This window comes from Pelobates fuscus, chromosome 1 (assembly GCF_036172605.1).
Source record: "Pelobates fuscus isolate aPelFus1 chromosome 1, aPelFus1.pri, whole genome shotgun sequence".
NCBI lineage: Eukaryota > Metazoa > Chordata > Amphibia > Anura > Pelobatidae > Pelobates > Pelobates fuscus.
Genome location: NC_086317.1, coordinates 186,176,629 through 186,192,073, shown reverse-complemented (window position 1 = coordinate 186,192,073; position 15,445 = coordinate 186,176,629). Strand labels below are relative to the sequence as shown.

The window sequence follows — 15,445 nt, the reverse complement described above, 5'->3', positions numbered from 1 at the left end:
ATATTTGTGTGTAAAAAAAAAAAAAAAAGATTTAACGCTAATTTTGGCCAGTTCTTGTGACTAAGTGGCTACTAAAAAAGACTGGACATACCCCATTTGCAATACCTTTGGTTGCCTACTTTTGTAAATGGCATGCCATTGTGGCGAAACCAACCTCGCCACTGTGTGCTGGAGAAGCCTGGTTGCCCGCCTGCTGCCTTTGGATTATGGACCGGCAGTTAAACGGTTCATTTTACTGTGCAGAAATATGTATTCCTTCCTTTCTGCACAGCCGTTCGGTAGATTCAATCTAAGCCGTGGGAAGCCGACAGGCACCGTTAATTGGCCACCCAGAAGCTGGCGTGTGTCCTCCATCTATCTCCCTGAAGCCGTGGTTAACGAGCGTGTGCCGGCAATTGATCACCCAGTAGCTGTGGTTAACCGCAGCTTAATTGACTGTTACTGGGTGGTCGCAGTTACACCTAGCCGCCACACGATGGCGGTGTTCTAGAGCTCCCCGGGCAGCCAGCGCTTTTCTGCCCGACTTTTATGCGCCAAACCCGGACACTGTGTCAGCTAAGCACCGCTGAGCCTCCAGCCCCCGGTTCCAATTCGTACCGATCTAACGAATGTATGTAAACTCTGTATTTTATGTTGGGGGAATGTTTTAACCCAGATAGCTATGCCATGGAGCCTATTCGTGTAATTAAAGACTTTGGCTCCATGGCAATTAAACTGTATTCGTGTGATCTGAGTGCCATTCACCTAATAATGTGCGCTCAGATCTAAGCTATCTGGGGATATGTAGAAATGTGTGTTTTATGTACTAAATGTATCAGTATGCAATTTTTTATCTTTTGTCTGCCATGTGGGTAATGGAGTTTTGCCTCTGTCCTTGGAGATAATTAGATTCCTTCCCCAATTATCTCCAGGGCAGAGAGGAGGGATTGTGAGGCATTGTGGGAGGTAACTCATGTGTGATTGGTGCATTGGTGTATTGTGTAATTGTTGTAAATCCCTCCCTTGCATGGGAGAATCCATTATAAGACAGTTGTGTGAATAAATCAGGGTGTTCCTGCTTAACCCTCAAAGTGAAGTGTCGTCTCATTCTTGTGGGGGATTTGATTGTATGCCGATTGCCAGGAGTGTAAGCTGTTCATAGGGCTTTTCCTGTTCGGCTGCTTCCAGTGTTCGTGTGTCTCTTGTTCGGGAGTTGGTGAATTCGTGCAGTTTGCAGTTCGGGAGATTGGTGATTGCAGTAGCTGCTGGTCTATCTGAAAGGGATTATCGCCTAAACATTTTTTATCGTCTTGTGAGCGAAACGGTCCGTTACAGCCATCATGGGGTAATCTCATTCCTGGGCTACCATACGGTCTCAAAGGCAACATAACCAATCCGGCAAATTTCAAAGTGAAAAACTGAAATGCAAGCCTTGAATTTGACTATGTAATTTTTGAAACACCATAAAACATGTACATGGGGGCACTGTTATACTCGAGAGACTTCACTGAACACAAATATAATATAAAAGTGTTTCAAAACCTTAAAACGTATCACAACAAAGGTTCAATACAAGTACCACTTACATGTTCTAATTTAAAATTTTTGGAGGCAATCCCTTATTTGTGTCTCCCTTGTATTTATCTGATGATAAGAGATGGTTAACCCCTTAAGGACACAACTTCTGGAATAAAAGGGAATCATGACATGTCACACATGTCATGTGTCCTTAAGGGGTTAAAGGACCACTCTAGGCACCCAGACCACTTCAGCTTAATGAAGTGGTCTGGTTGCCAGGTCCTTCTAGGGTTAACCCATGTTTTCATAAACATAGCAGTTTCAGAGAAACTGCTATGTTTGTGAATGGGTTAAGCCTTCCCCTATTTCCTCTAGTGGCTGTCTCATTGACAGCCGCTAGAGGCGCTTGCGTGATTCTCACTGTGAAAATCACAGTGAGAGCACGCAAGCGTCCATAGGAAAGCATTGTAAATGCTTTCCTATGCAACCGGCTGAATGCGCGCGCGGCTCTTGCCGCGCGTGCGCATTCAGCCGACGGAGAGGAGAAGAGGAGGATAGGAGGAGAGCTCTCCGCCCACCGCTGGAAAAAGGTACGTTTTAAACTCTTTCCCCTTTCCAGAGCCGGGCGGGAGGGGGTCCCTGAGGGTGGGGGCACCCTCAGGGCACTCTAGTGCCAGGAAAACGAGTATGTTTTCCTGGCACTAGAGTGGTCCTTTAAGGGGTTAATTCATCTTTAGGTTTTGTTTGAATTGGTTAATTTGCCCTTTTTAGTCACGTTTAAGACCTCTTTTTCAGTTTTTAAGGCGAAGCAGGGGAGGTGTAGCTAGGATTGGGAATACCTAAATGGAAGAGAACTTAGCAGTCAGACTCAAAGGACTGAAGCACTAAAACAAAGTCATTAAACTAAAGTTGCGTTGGTGCTTACAGTGTCCCTTTAAATAGAAGTGCAACTTGAAGGGAAAAAAAAAGACTAAAGTCCATCCAGTTCAACCTTGAAACCCATTTTGTATGCTGTTAATCCAAAAAAACAAAACAATTGTAGCCATTTCCAATGATGCCAAAAGGAAAAAAAATGCCTTGACTCATTTCTCCTTGGATCAACAACATGTTTACGTACAGTTATATCCTTGATTATTCAGTTTTTTTGTTTTTTTTTTAAGCATCCAAAAATGTAATAAAATATATCTATATCATCTCATAGGTAAAGAATTCCATGCCTTTATTGCTCTTACTATAAAGAACCATTTTCTCAGTTGTAAAAGTTTTTCTTTAAATCCTAATGGCAAGCTGTAGACTGCAAGGGCAAATCTGTGACTATAGCTGTGCTGGAGATATTTTTCTAATCTAATATTTTAGCCTCTGTATTTCCAGTCTGATTTCAATCTGCTACAATTCTGAGATTAGTTAATAACCCCAAATGTGTCCACATAAACCAGTCTGGTACTTACATTGGCAGATAATTGTGAGGTCAGTGCTGCCACTTTCTCTTGTGAGGATTCAAGTTCCCGGCGCAGTTTCCGAATTTGCTACAGGACAAAATATAAAAAAAGCATTGCATCTGTGACCACCCTAAGACTCTGACAAAGGAAAAATGACAACAAAGGAACCCAACACTGAAACACAGATAGTAAGGTACCTCTGACTGCATCCTTTCCTCAGCCTAAGAGACAAAGTGTAGCATGCAAGAGAGAAAGAAAATAATATAGGTTACAGTATATATACGGTACAGTGTACCGTATACAGTAATTATAATTATATATAATTAGCATATATATATGCACACCTACATAAACACACCCACATTTAAAGCATAGGTGAACACAATGTCAATAAAACATGTTACATATAGACTACAATATACTGAACATATAACTTTAACACCAATTTCTCTACAATATAATTGGTTCTTACAGAGGAATAGGTTGATGATGCACTCGATGCAAGAGACAGGACGGACCCATGAACTGCAAAGACAAACAAAAAGCTTGATAAAGTTTGCGGCACTTCAGACTGAATTGTATTAAGCTGAAAATCCTCAACAAAACACATCAATGGGTGTAAGAAACTGTGCAAACTAAAAGTTAGATTATAAAACTGTGGAGGATCTATGAAAACAAATAGGGGTATTATACCTTTAGAGCAGTGGTTCATAGCTCCTGGGTTGGGCCCAAAATAGGGTCATGAATTTCAGTGGGTCCCCAATGGTTAGCACAGACTAATAATATTTATCAGATCCCTTTAAAGGGACACTATAGTCACCTGAACAACTTTAGCTTAATTAAGCAGTTTTTGTGTATAGAACATGCCCCTGCAGTCTCACTGCTCAATCCTCTGCCATTTAGGAGTTAAATCCATTTGTTTATGAACCCTAGTCACACCTCCCTGCATGTGACTTGCACAGCTTTCCATAAACACTTCCTGTAAAGAGAGCCCTATTTGGGCTTTCTTCATTGCAAGTTCTGTTTAATTAAGATTTTGCTTATCCCCTGCTATGTTAATAGCTTGCTAGACACTGCAAGAGCCTCCTGTATGTGATTAAAGTTCAATTTAGAGATTGAGATACAATTATTTAAGGTAAATTACATCTGTTTGAAAGTGAAACCAGGTTTTTTTTTTTTTTTGCATGCAGGCTCTGTCAATCATAGCCAGGGGAGGTGTGGCTAGGGTTGCATAAACAGAAACAACGTGATTTAACTCCTAAATGACAGTGAATTGAGCAGTGAAATTGCAGGGGAATGATCTATACACTAAAACTGCTTTATTTAGCTAAAGTAATTTAGGTGACTATAGTGTTCCTTTAACATTATAATGTATCTGTACTGCCTACTGAAAAAAAGTTTAATAAAGAAGGTATATTGCTATACATTGAATTGCATTTGTTGCATAGGTCAATGCAGGCATACATTTTATAACTGTAAATATGCTAGTCAAGCTAATGCCATGAGAATAATGTGAGTCACTGACCAAAACCAAAAGTTAATAACCACTGCTTCAGAGGTATACTGCAAAAAATAAAATAATAAAAAAGGAATACACAACTTAAGGACAACACATTGCAAAGTTTTTATTTGTACGACAAAAAATGCAAATTGTGTGATAAGCTTGTTATGACAAATACAACTTAATCAGAGGTTAAAAAACAGCCCTTTCCTCCTCCTGTCAGTCAGTTTAGTCTGTGCCAATCGACAGATGTGAAACCGTGATTTGGGCATTGATCCTGCTTGAATTCAGCCTAAGGGAAAGCAATGCATACAAAGGGAAGAAGGAACAAGGGGGTACTATGTGTCAGAGCAGCACAAGGAGAGACATAACCAGAATGATGTATTGCAGCTAGGGATCGACCGATTATCGGTTTTACCGATATAATCAACTGATATTCGGTATTTTCGGCAATATCGGTGTCGCCCAATATAGATACCGATATTGCCGATAATACCTCCTAGAACCGCCAGGCTCATTACAAGCCCGGCTGTCTTTGGGGGAGGGGGCGGCAGCAAGCTTTTACTTACCTTTCCTACAGCTCCCCAGTGTAAATCTCGCAAGACTCGCGGCCATCAGAGCGTTGCCACGGGTTACCATGGCAACGCTGCGCACGGCACACAGGCCGCGAGATTTACACTGGGGAGCTGGAGGAGCTGCAGGAAAGGTAAGTAAACGCTACTTGCGGCCCCCTCCACTGCTCAGCCAATGCCACTGGACCACCAGGGAATGTCATATCCCCCTCCCTGGTCAGGCAACAAGCAGGGAGGGGGGGACAAAAAAAAAATAATAAAACATAAAACATAAATATTACAAATTAAAATAAAACAAACATTAAAAATGTAAATACAAAATCCCCCCCATTTTGTGTGTGTAGATAATGTAATGTAGTGTGTGTGTCTATATAATGTAGTGTGTGTGTAAGTGTGTATAATGCACACACTACACACTCTGCATTATATACACACACTACACACTCTGCATTATACACACACACACACACTACACACTCTGGATTATATACACACACTACACACTCTGCATTATACACACACACACTACATTATATACACACACACACACACACACACACACACTAAATTATATACACACACTACACACTGTATTCATTATATACACACACTATACAAACACACTACATTCACTATATGCACACTACACACACTGCATTCACTATAAACACACACATTACACACACACTGCATTCCCTTTACACACCACACTACACAAACACACACACTCTGCATTCATTATATATACACTACACAGTCACTGCATTAACTATACACACTACACAAACACACCCTGCATTTATTATATACACACTACACAAATACACACAGCTCCATTGTCAAAACTTACTGCATCCAGTGCATGTGGCTTGTATATTTTGTGCATTTACCTTTAGAAATAGTTTATTTTTTTCAAAATGGTAAATGCACAGAATATCGTCAAGTTATCGGCTATCGGCCTGAAAGTTAACAGATTATCGGTATCGGCTCTAAAAAATCAATATCGGTTGATCCCTAATTGCAGCAGCAATTTCATTTACACAATGCCATCATAATGTCTTTGGGACTTTGAACCTGTTATGGGAAGCAAATCTGTGCTTCCCACATGGGTATGAAGGAGAGGTGTGTCTTACAGCACATGTAATACCCACTGAAAGCAAAATTCATGCTCTCAGCAGGAGACAGAGGTAATGAAAATACATTTAAAAAAAAAGAGGTTTTAAAAGTATTAAGGAAAGAAACCCCTGAGTCAAACCAGATGGTTAGAACAATGCAAACCTATATCTGTCACGACAGATTCACTTTAAAATTTTTTAGCAAATAGTATGGGAAAAAAACAAAAGATACAAGCGCACACAAAAGGGTAGAGGTTAGTTACCTGTAATATAATATTATAACTGGTAACTGATAGCAGATTTCCCTTCCCTTTATACGAAGGATGTATTCAATGATACATGGAACTTATACGAAATAAATGAAATACAATTTTGTTAATATATCTTCAACTCCTGGCTCCTGATTCCAATCTTCAATTAGATGGTTATATAAACAATCAGAGAATCCATTTGAAAGGAGGAAGAAACATCTATGTCATTGAAAGTGGCATAAAGGCTGTATAAGTTACGAGCCAACTTCTAAACGGTTCAGGAAATTGTGAGTGGTTTCAGCTCAAAAATCTCCATATTATCGTGGATTATATACAGATTACACTATGTTCTGTTATGTGCTTATGTTTTCTGCATAGGTAAATTGTACCATGTATCATTGAATACATCCTTTGTATAAAGGGAAGGGAAATCAGTTACCCGTTATATTATATTACAGGTAACTAACCTCTACCCTTTTGTGTGCGCTTTTACCTTTTGTTTTTTCTCATACTGTATCTTTTTTAAGTATATGTGGTGGCAATATACTTGGGTATAGCAGCACCTTACATTGTATATATCCTTAAGCGCCATTTCTATATCTTTCGTAAACATTTTAGCAAATAGTTATGAATGAGCAGCTCAAGAGCTAAAGAATACTTTAGTTTTCAATAAACTGCTTGAAAACAGGGTGTCTAAAAATAGAACTGTTCAATATAATATTTCTATTTAATAATTGACATCTACTGTATACATAAGATACATTAGTAATACATACTGTCTTACCATTGAAATACATTAACTCATTACACTTTAACAATAGGGTGCCATTCCATTCATTTCCACTATCAATAGCTTGCACTTGAACAAGCAATTTTATAGCATGACAGAATGCTTCATATTTGCTTAAGTCTCTCTTTACTAGAACTCCACAGCAGCACATTAACATAGAGAGAAAAACACCAAAGACAAAAACATAAGGCATCTATAAAAGGCTCCTTCCAAGCAACCATTTCCTCTTTCTTTGCTGCTCCGCAGTCAGTACAGGTCAGAGTACCGCTGCCTCCTGCTATACATGGGTGGCTGTGTGTTTTACTGTCTATTTCTCTGCATTGGTTTTTATCTGTGCTTTCTCCTTCAGTTCTTACTGTTTTGCACTGTTTTTCAGTTGCTTGGGCTATTTACATTTTGGCTGTTTCGTCTGCCTGCCATTTTCCTTGACTTCAGTATCACTGTTTAAATATTTTATGCTTAGTTTGTGTATTTTGTGTTTTTTTTTTTTTTTATATATTTTGCTTGTTGTTTTGGTGGACGGTCGCCCGACCGCCTCCTGTGCCGACCGTCGGGACCGCGGAGTAAGACTCCGGCGGCCCCACGTGCTGATTCCCGCCCGCCGGCTTTGTCCGCCGAGCGGGAATCCTCTACCTGTCTCCCTGTCCCACCCACGGCCCCGCTCGCATTCTGCTCTTCACGGGCGGCGTGGGGTAGGAACAGGGAGCCTCACCATTGCCGGAGAGCTTCTGCTCCCGAGCGCCCTTCCCCCTGTACATGTTTTTCTGTACCATTTTCTGCTTGCTCTAATGCATGCTTCCTGGACTAATCAAGGTTTGGTTACTGCATTATTTTGCATGCATCCTGCATGGGACCCTGCTTGGTTACGCTGTCCCTCCCACTGAGCTGGGACTGATCTGGAAACCTGTTTCATCTCTACCCTGCACGTCCTATATGTCAAGATATACCTGCATGTCACCTATAGGATTAACCTTCCTGCCTCCATATAACACTGGGCCGGTGCTACCCGTGCCCATATACTGTCCGGCTCTGTCCGTGCCCCTATGATTGGCCTGCTTTGTCTGTGCCCCTTGATTGGCCTGCTTTGTCTGTGCCCAATGATTTGGCCTGCACTGTCTGGGCCATACTATGCATGCTACTGGCCTGGCGGCTCCATTCTGGACCCCTGTTTGTTGAGCCTGCATGCGTTTACTACTTGCCTCTGCCAATAATAGGGGTGCGGCCCCTACTGCCTGCTAGTGATACCTGTTCTCTATCTCCTTAGGTATCACGTACCATCGTCTCGGACATTATGGAGGCCTCTGCACAGGAGCAGAATTTGCAGGCATTGATTAATGCGGCGGTGTCCGCCTCTGTGGAAAAAGCTCTGGCTAGGGCCCTCCCTCAATCACAACCAGACAGGGGCGCGAGAGGAACCCCCCGCTTGGCAGACGACTCGGCTGAGTCAGACTCTCAAGAAATGCGCTATTGGAAGGGTGAAGGCCCTGAACCACGCTCCCGGAAACACAAGACTCCGGCGAAGCGACATGGTTCGAGGTTATCAACCTCGCCGGCCAGGCGCCGCCGTCTATCGGGCGCAGGGGAGGAGGCCTCCTTACCCCCCCTACCATGGCCGTGCTGGATGAGTGGCGGGCAGACCAGTCTCCCTCAGAAGAGGAAGATAATTGGGACGAGGACCGTGAGGATGGCCCCGGTTGGCGCTGGGAGGATGAAGATGGTCCGGGAACAGAGGCTACAGGAGAGCCTTTGTTTGACCTATCCGGCACCCCAGATCCTCAGAATGGTCACTGCCTGTGACCACTTGGCACAGTTCGTGCACTACTGGGTCCGCAGGCCTCTTGAAGGGGAGGCCCGCAAGAAGCTGCGGGCGGAATGCCCCAGACCTGTCCTGCCGGACAAGTTGGCAGCGACCCCGGATTTTGACCCCCTGGTGGCCACGTATTTAACTCGTACGGGTCGAGACCACAAGAAAGGGGTGGAGTGTAGCCTCCGTTCAGCGCAAGATAAACAGCTGGATATGCTGGGCCCCCTGTGCAGGATGTTGGCCTTAGCAGACGAGGCCTACACCGAGGGTACGAGCCTGGGCCCGGCCTCCATGCGGGACTGGGCACTACGTTCCATTTGCCTGCTAGGCAATGCCAATGTGGCCCTCTGCACTGGGCGCAGGAAGACAGCTCTGTTCCGTATGGACAACAAGCTATCGGAACTGGGGTCCAAAGAATTGGGCTCCCTGGCTAAAGGCCTGCTGTTCGGTGAACCCTTCATTAAGGAGCTACATAAACACGTCAATCTGTTTACTTCCCTGGATAAAGCACAATCCTCCATTAAGAAGGTATTTCGCCCACAATCATCCCGGGTTTTTGGACGGTCTGGACGACAGCAGGGTCGTGTCTCCAGCCGCGGCTGGTCTTCGGGCCGCCACAGATCCTGTGGTCCATCCTTCTTTCCATCGTACCAATCCAGCCCCCCTACACTCAGAGGGCGGATAGAGGTTGTGGATACCGTGCCAGAGGACGGGCAAGATTTCCTACAGGTGAGTGCAACTCCTGCCACTTTCAATCACCCTACATTGCATGCGGGCAGACTGTTTCACTGCAGAGACAGGTGGCGAGAGGTGTCTTCAGATGTATGGGTCCTTCAGACGGTATGGGGTTATGTCATAGATTTCCATTCCCCTCCAACGCAGGTTGGATCTCCAAGAGTCCCCATCATCGCAAGAGAACAACAGTCCTTGATAGATACGGAAGTTTGGGCACTGTTTGCCAAAGGCGCAGTCCAACGGGCCCCGGATTTGGGGACTTCTTCAGCTCGATTTTCCTAGTGAAGAAGAAGTCCGGAGAGTTCCGCCCAGTGATCAATTTACAGGAATTGAACACCTTTGTGTTCTACAACCACTTCAAGATGGAGGGCATTCATCTTCTTTGGGACCTTCTCCGGCCGGGAGACTGGTGCACGAGGCTGGACCTGAAGGACGCTTACCTCTCCATCCCGGTGGACGAGGACTGTAGCAGATTCCTCCACTTCGTCTGGAAGGGCGTTCCATGCCAATTCACATGCCTTCCCTTCGGCCTCAGCTCGGCTCCTTGGTGCTTTACCAAGCTCCTGAAGCCAGTGGTCGCCCGATTCAGGTCGGAGGGCGTCCGCTGCATAATATATCTGGACGACTTGCTGATCTTTTGCGAGGACCCCTCCAGGCTCAGATATCAGACACGTTCTGCAATCTCCTTATTGGAACACCTGGGGTTTGTAGTCAATCTGAAGAAATCGGCCTTGGAGCCTTCCCAGACGATGGAATTCTTGGGTTTCGAAGTCGATGCGAAAGAATGCGTTCTTCGCCTGCCTTTGGCAAAGATAGCGAACATTCGGAAGGAGATAAGGCGGACTTTACGGCAAGACCGGATTCCCCTACGAATGTTAGCTCGCGTGGTGGGTCTCCTCTCATCCTCGATACAGGCGATCTACCCGGGCCCACTACATTACAGGGCCATGCAACAGCTGAAGGCTCATTTTCTACGCAAGAGACCCTCTTACGACCAGATGATCTCCCTGTCTCCGGACGTGAAGACCGAACTGTGCTGGTGGCTCCTGCATATGTCCGCCTGAAACGGCAAGGCGATATTTGGACCAACCCCGGATTTCGTGTTGGAATCAGATGCGAGTCTTTGGGGCTGGGGTGCCACATGCGCTACCGGGTCCACGGGGGGCCCATGGTCGGACAAGGAATCGGAAATCCACATCAATTGCCTGGAGTTGATTGCGGGTTCATTTGCGATTTGGAGCCTGGCAAACCACCTGTCGGACTGCTGCGTCCTCCTTCGGATGGACAATGTCTCAGCGGGGCAGTACATCAACCGCTTGGGGGGCGCTCAGTCTCGAGCACTATCGGAGGTGACGAAGGAGATTTACAGCTTCTGTTTCCAACGCAACATCACCTTATATGCGGAATATCTTCCGGGGGAGTCGAACCTGACGGCGGACTGGTTCTCCAGACATTGGAGGGATGACAGCGACTGGAAACTCCTGCGGACCATCTTCCTCGAACTCGAGTATCAGAGGGGTCCTTTCACAATGGATCTATTCGCCTCCAGGACGAACCACCAGACCCAGAGGTACTTTAGTTGGCTCCCGGACCCAGCGTGCGCAGCGGTGGACGCTTTTCTCCCGGTGTGGCCATCGCAGGGAGCGTACGCGTTTCCTCCGTTCGCTATGATTCCCAGGGTAGTGCTTCAAGTTCGACGTCAGCGTGTGTCCTTGGTGTTGCTGACTCCGCTATGACAGAGTCAAGGCTGGTTTCCGGAGCTCCTGGATCTCTCCTATCGGGATCCTCTTCTCTTACCGTCCTCTCGAATGCTCCTCTCGGACTTCCGGGGCAACCCTCATCCCCTAGTGAGGGACGGCCACCTGCACTTGGTGGCCTGGACTCTTTCAGGGGTACCTGGAATGTCGAGGCATTATCGCAAGAGACCTTCTCTGGGATTCCTGGGCGCCCGGGACGAGGAGGTGCTATCTCTCAGCATGGGGTTCCTGGTGTCGCTGGTATTTGGAACGGGATACCGATCCCTTTACGGGCCCTGTAACTAGCGTGCTGAATTTCTTGTCTCACCTCTTTGACCTGGGTCGGTCAAACCGCTCAGTTAACGTGACTAGGTCAGCTATCTCGGCGGCGCATGTCCCGCTTCGAGGTTTTCCCATCGGCCAGTATCCGCTAGTCTGCAGACTCCTGCGTGGGATGAGGCTGGCGCGTCCTCCGGCGCCTAAGTACTCTTCCCTCTGGGACGTACGTATGGTTTTAGCGTTCCTTCGGGATTGGCCAGATAACCAGGACCTTTCCCTTCACCAGCTTTCGGCTAAATTTGCCCTCTTGTTGTGTCTGGTCTCGTTCAGACGTGTTTCGGATGTCCGGGCCTTCGATGTCGACGCTTTCACGTTTTCTCCAGAGGGGTCTCCTTCAAGGTGGCTAGATGTACGAAGTCAAATTTGAGAGCTGTGTCGTATTCTTACTTCGGGGATTCGCCTAAACTTTGTGTAGCGAAGGCACTGGCTCACTATGTAGCGGTTACCGCTCCATTTCGCTCTTCTCATTCTGGACAGTTGTTGATTTCGTATGTCAGACCCCACAAACTGGCCTCGTCCCCTACCCTGGCTCGATGGATAAGATGGCTATTGACACTGGCGGGAGTGAATGTGACCTTCGGAGCGCATTCGGTTAGGGGCGCCGCAGCTTCCGGAGCTTTCATGGCAGGCGTTTCCCTACAGGACATTTTGCGTTCGGCGGACTGGTCCCGTGAAGATACTTTTCGCCTATTCTACTTTAGACCGTTGGTCTCCTGGGCTAGATTTGGTAGTCTGGAGTGATGTCTGGGAAAGTTGGGGGAAGTAACTGGTATATTGTATTGCCGGTAATTGATGATGGATTTCATGTCTTTTATACTATCAGTACTGGATCGTGGGATTTATGTTTTCTCAGTACATTTCGTTCACTAATCAGTGTTTTTCGACTCTGTTTATTTCGTTTCAGTTTAATGGTTCGAATACAGTTCATAGAATCGACTGTTTTGAAAGATGAAGATCACGATCCCATCCATTCTTCGAAGTTTTCTTCCGGATGGCATTCATTGTTATGTTATGGTTTTTCCCTTTTATTCGTTTATTGGCATTGTTGTGTACCTTTTGTTATCGCAGCGTGAAAGAGGAAATGGTTGCTTGGGAGGAGCCTTTTATAGATGCCTTATGTTTTTGTCTTTGGTGTTTTTCTCTCTATGTTCTGCTGTGGAGTTCTAGTAAAGAGAGACTTAAGCAAATATTCGCCTCCTGTCATTAATAAAATTAAGATTATAGTTACACTAAAACTAGTATAATCTACGATTTCTATTCACGTACAGGAATTTTCAACTTTATATGAATAACACACACCATAGAGACTAGAAATGTATTACAAGTTACTTTTTAAATTCCCAAGCCCTGGGACTGGCTCCTGGACACCAATTAAGAAGATTTTGTTTTTATTCGTATAATAAAATAATTGTAATTATTATTTTTTTATATAATTATTTAATAATACAAATGTCCCTTTAATTCCAGACAAGAAATCATGATATTACTTTACTACAACACTAATAAAATGACAAAAAATAAATGTAAAGTGGTCAGACTTACCGTCATCAGAGGGATCACGGAATGAGCCAGATCTTGTCATTGTTCCTTTGGGACGATCCGCAAGAGACATAGAACTGCCCAGGTTTGAGGACCCAAACAATTCAAAGGTTGTGTCCTGAGCTGGAATACTACTAGAGCGAGCGATGCGTGGAGCCGAGGAAGGACTCACTAAGAGGACAAAGAGAGACAAATTAACAAAAACACAAATTGTAAAAATGGTAAAGGTAAAATAATAAAAATCATGTGAGAAAAGGAAAAGGAGAAAATATTAAAGGATTATGAGGGGAAAAGATTTAGGCCAAGAATGATAAATCTATTTATTGTACAAGATTGTACAAGTATTGTGCGAACAACATAGGAAAATTCAGAGTTTGAGCTACAATGCACATGTATGATCCAATGTACACAGAACATCTCACAAGTATTGTGCCTTAACTGCTGTTTTGATGTTGCTTGATATTATTACAGATGCCAGGACTTCAGAAAGAATGTAAGACTATTGTACATTTTCTGTTCTCTTTGGTAAACTTGGCCCTAGACATGGACTACAGCCTTTGAAAATTACTTTAAGCTGCTGATTGTTTTACTTTGAGTATATTCCATAAACTGTGCCTCCTTAATAAGTATCCGAAAGAAATGTAGTTATGATCCCACTTCACTGATTTACCAATAACCTACCAGTTATACTCATGTAACTAAATACATTGTGTAACGGAACGCCTGGCACCCCGACTGGGTACCTTCCGTTGACGGATGCTCCTAGTGCTTCCCGAAGGCCCCACACACTCCACTTGACACCATAACCACCGCAGACCCCACGAACCGCCGCAACTTGGTTGGGGTCTCGCTGTCTTCCGCCTACTCTGGACCCAAGACCAGAATCCAGCTTCCAGAAGGTAGACCTCTCTTAAATCCAGAGAGCAGGAACAGGAACAAGCTCTTACCAGAGCTTAGAGATTATACCCTGGGGAGTATAGTGATTATAGCAATCCCCAGAGTGTAGTTCTCCAATCCCCAAAACATGAGCCGGAACTTCATGAAGGTACAAGACAATCTCTTTAACGTGCACAAAGGCATTTAATTTATACACATTTTCAGGCCAGAGGCACACCCCCTGGACCTGGTGGTAAACTGGGACAAAAGGGACACAAACAAATAGGAACAATAATCAACACAGTAACACCCCCACATACACAGTAAAATCTCTCCCCTCTATTCTGGAGATAATTGGCTTAAGTGGCTGTAGTAAACTTATCTCCAGGTACAGAAAATATTCCTAAGTTAAAACTGTAACAAAAACATATTAAAATGCATAACTTATGTTTCACAGCACTGAACCCCCACATGTGACATATCCCCAGATAGCTTGGATCTGAGTGCCCAATATATCCGAACAGTGCTCAGATCCCAGGAACATAGTCAAATCGCCATGCAGTTCAAGTTTCTATGGAGGTCTCTTTTGACCGACCGCAGCATGGCTTTTCTGCCCAAAACAGTTCCACAGAATTTGGCTGTGCAGCCGGTCTATTTCCCATATTATAGTCAGTTTAAATAGACGGACGGCAACCGTTCGTGCCAATGTCAAAGTGGCGTTCAAATTACCGAACACCGTTCGACTCCCGTTGAAGTTCAGAGAAGGTAAAGTTCAGCAGTGTTCGTGCCGTCAAGTGTCCGATTTGAGTTCCATGAACTCGACAACCAAACACCGCTGAATGCGTTCGGCTGAATTAAAATGGCCGCCGCCACGTGTTCGTATGTCAAATGGCGGCCACTTCAAATACCTTGCCTGTATCCAAAGTGCCACTTCAACGCTGCAGAACTGCTCAAATATAATTTAAAGGGGCAGAAACAGTACTTTACAATCCAATATGCCCAAATGGAGTTTTGAAACAGTACTTTACAATCCAATATGCCCAAATTGAGTTTTTAAAGGGCCATATATCCCAGGGGCCATAGTCACAGGGCAAGAGGCTGACAAGCAGGCCTCTCCAAAACCTAGTGACGAAGGTACTTTCGTCACACATTGGTCTACAGGTATATCTTCACAGATGTCCATTAAAAAAAGTCTTCATCTCTGTGCCATTCTCCAACATTTGGCTATTCACAGACCTCCCTAAAATTTTG

General features: G+C 44.7%; 1 protein-coding gene and 1 long non-coding RNA gene across 9 annotated transcripts in view; one reads left to right on the top strand and one right to left on the bottom strand.

Moving 5' to 3' along the window:
* The window catches only part of LOC134609683 (uncharacterized), a 540,481-nt gene that overhangs the window by 19,605 nt on the left and 505,431 nt on the right, over nucleotides 1-15,445 (top strand). The gene's annotated exons all lie outside the window — the stretch shown is intronic.
* NAV1 (neuron navigator 1) overlaps nucleotides 1-15,445 on the bottom strand; it is a 468,714-nt gene that overhangs the window by 171,145 nt on the left and 282,124 nt on the right. For 5 of the 8 annotated variants that reach the window (XM_063453174.1, XM_063453177.1, XM_063453176.1 and 2 more), the window contains 4 exons: nucleotides 13,322-13,489; nucleotides 3,409-3,461; nucleotides 3,134-3,157; nucleotides 2,946-3,023 (listed from right to left, as the gene is read on the bottom strand). In XM_063453174.1, coding sequence (XP_063309244.1) covers nucleotides 2,946-3,023; nucleotides 3,134-3,157; nucleotides 3,409-3,461; nucleotides 13,322-13,489 — 323 coding nt within the window. The remainder of the gene's footprint in view (nucleotides 1-2,945; nucleotides 3,024-3,133; nucleotides 3,158-3,408; nucleotides 3,462-13,321; nucleotides 13,490-15,445) is intronic. The other 3 variants (XM_063453178.1, XM_063453181.1, XM_063453182.1) reach the window with 1 other exon arrangement.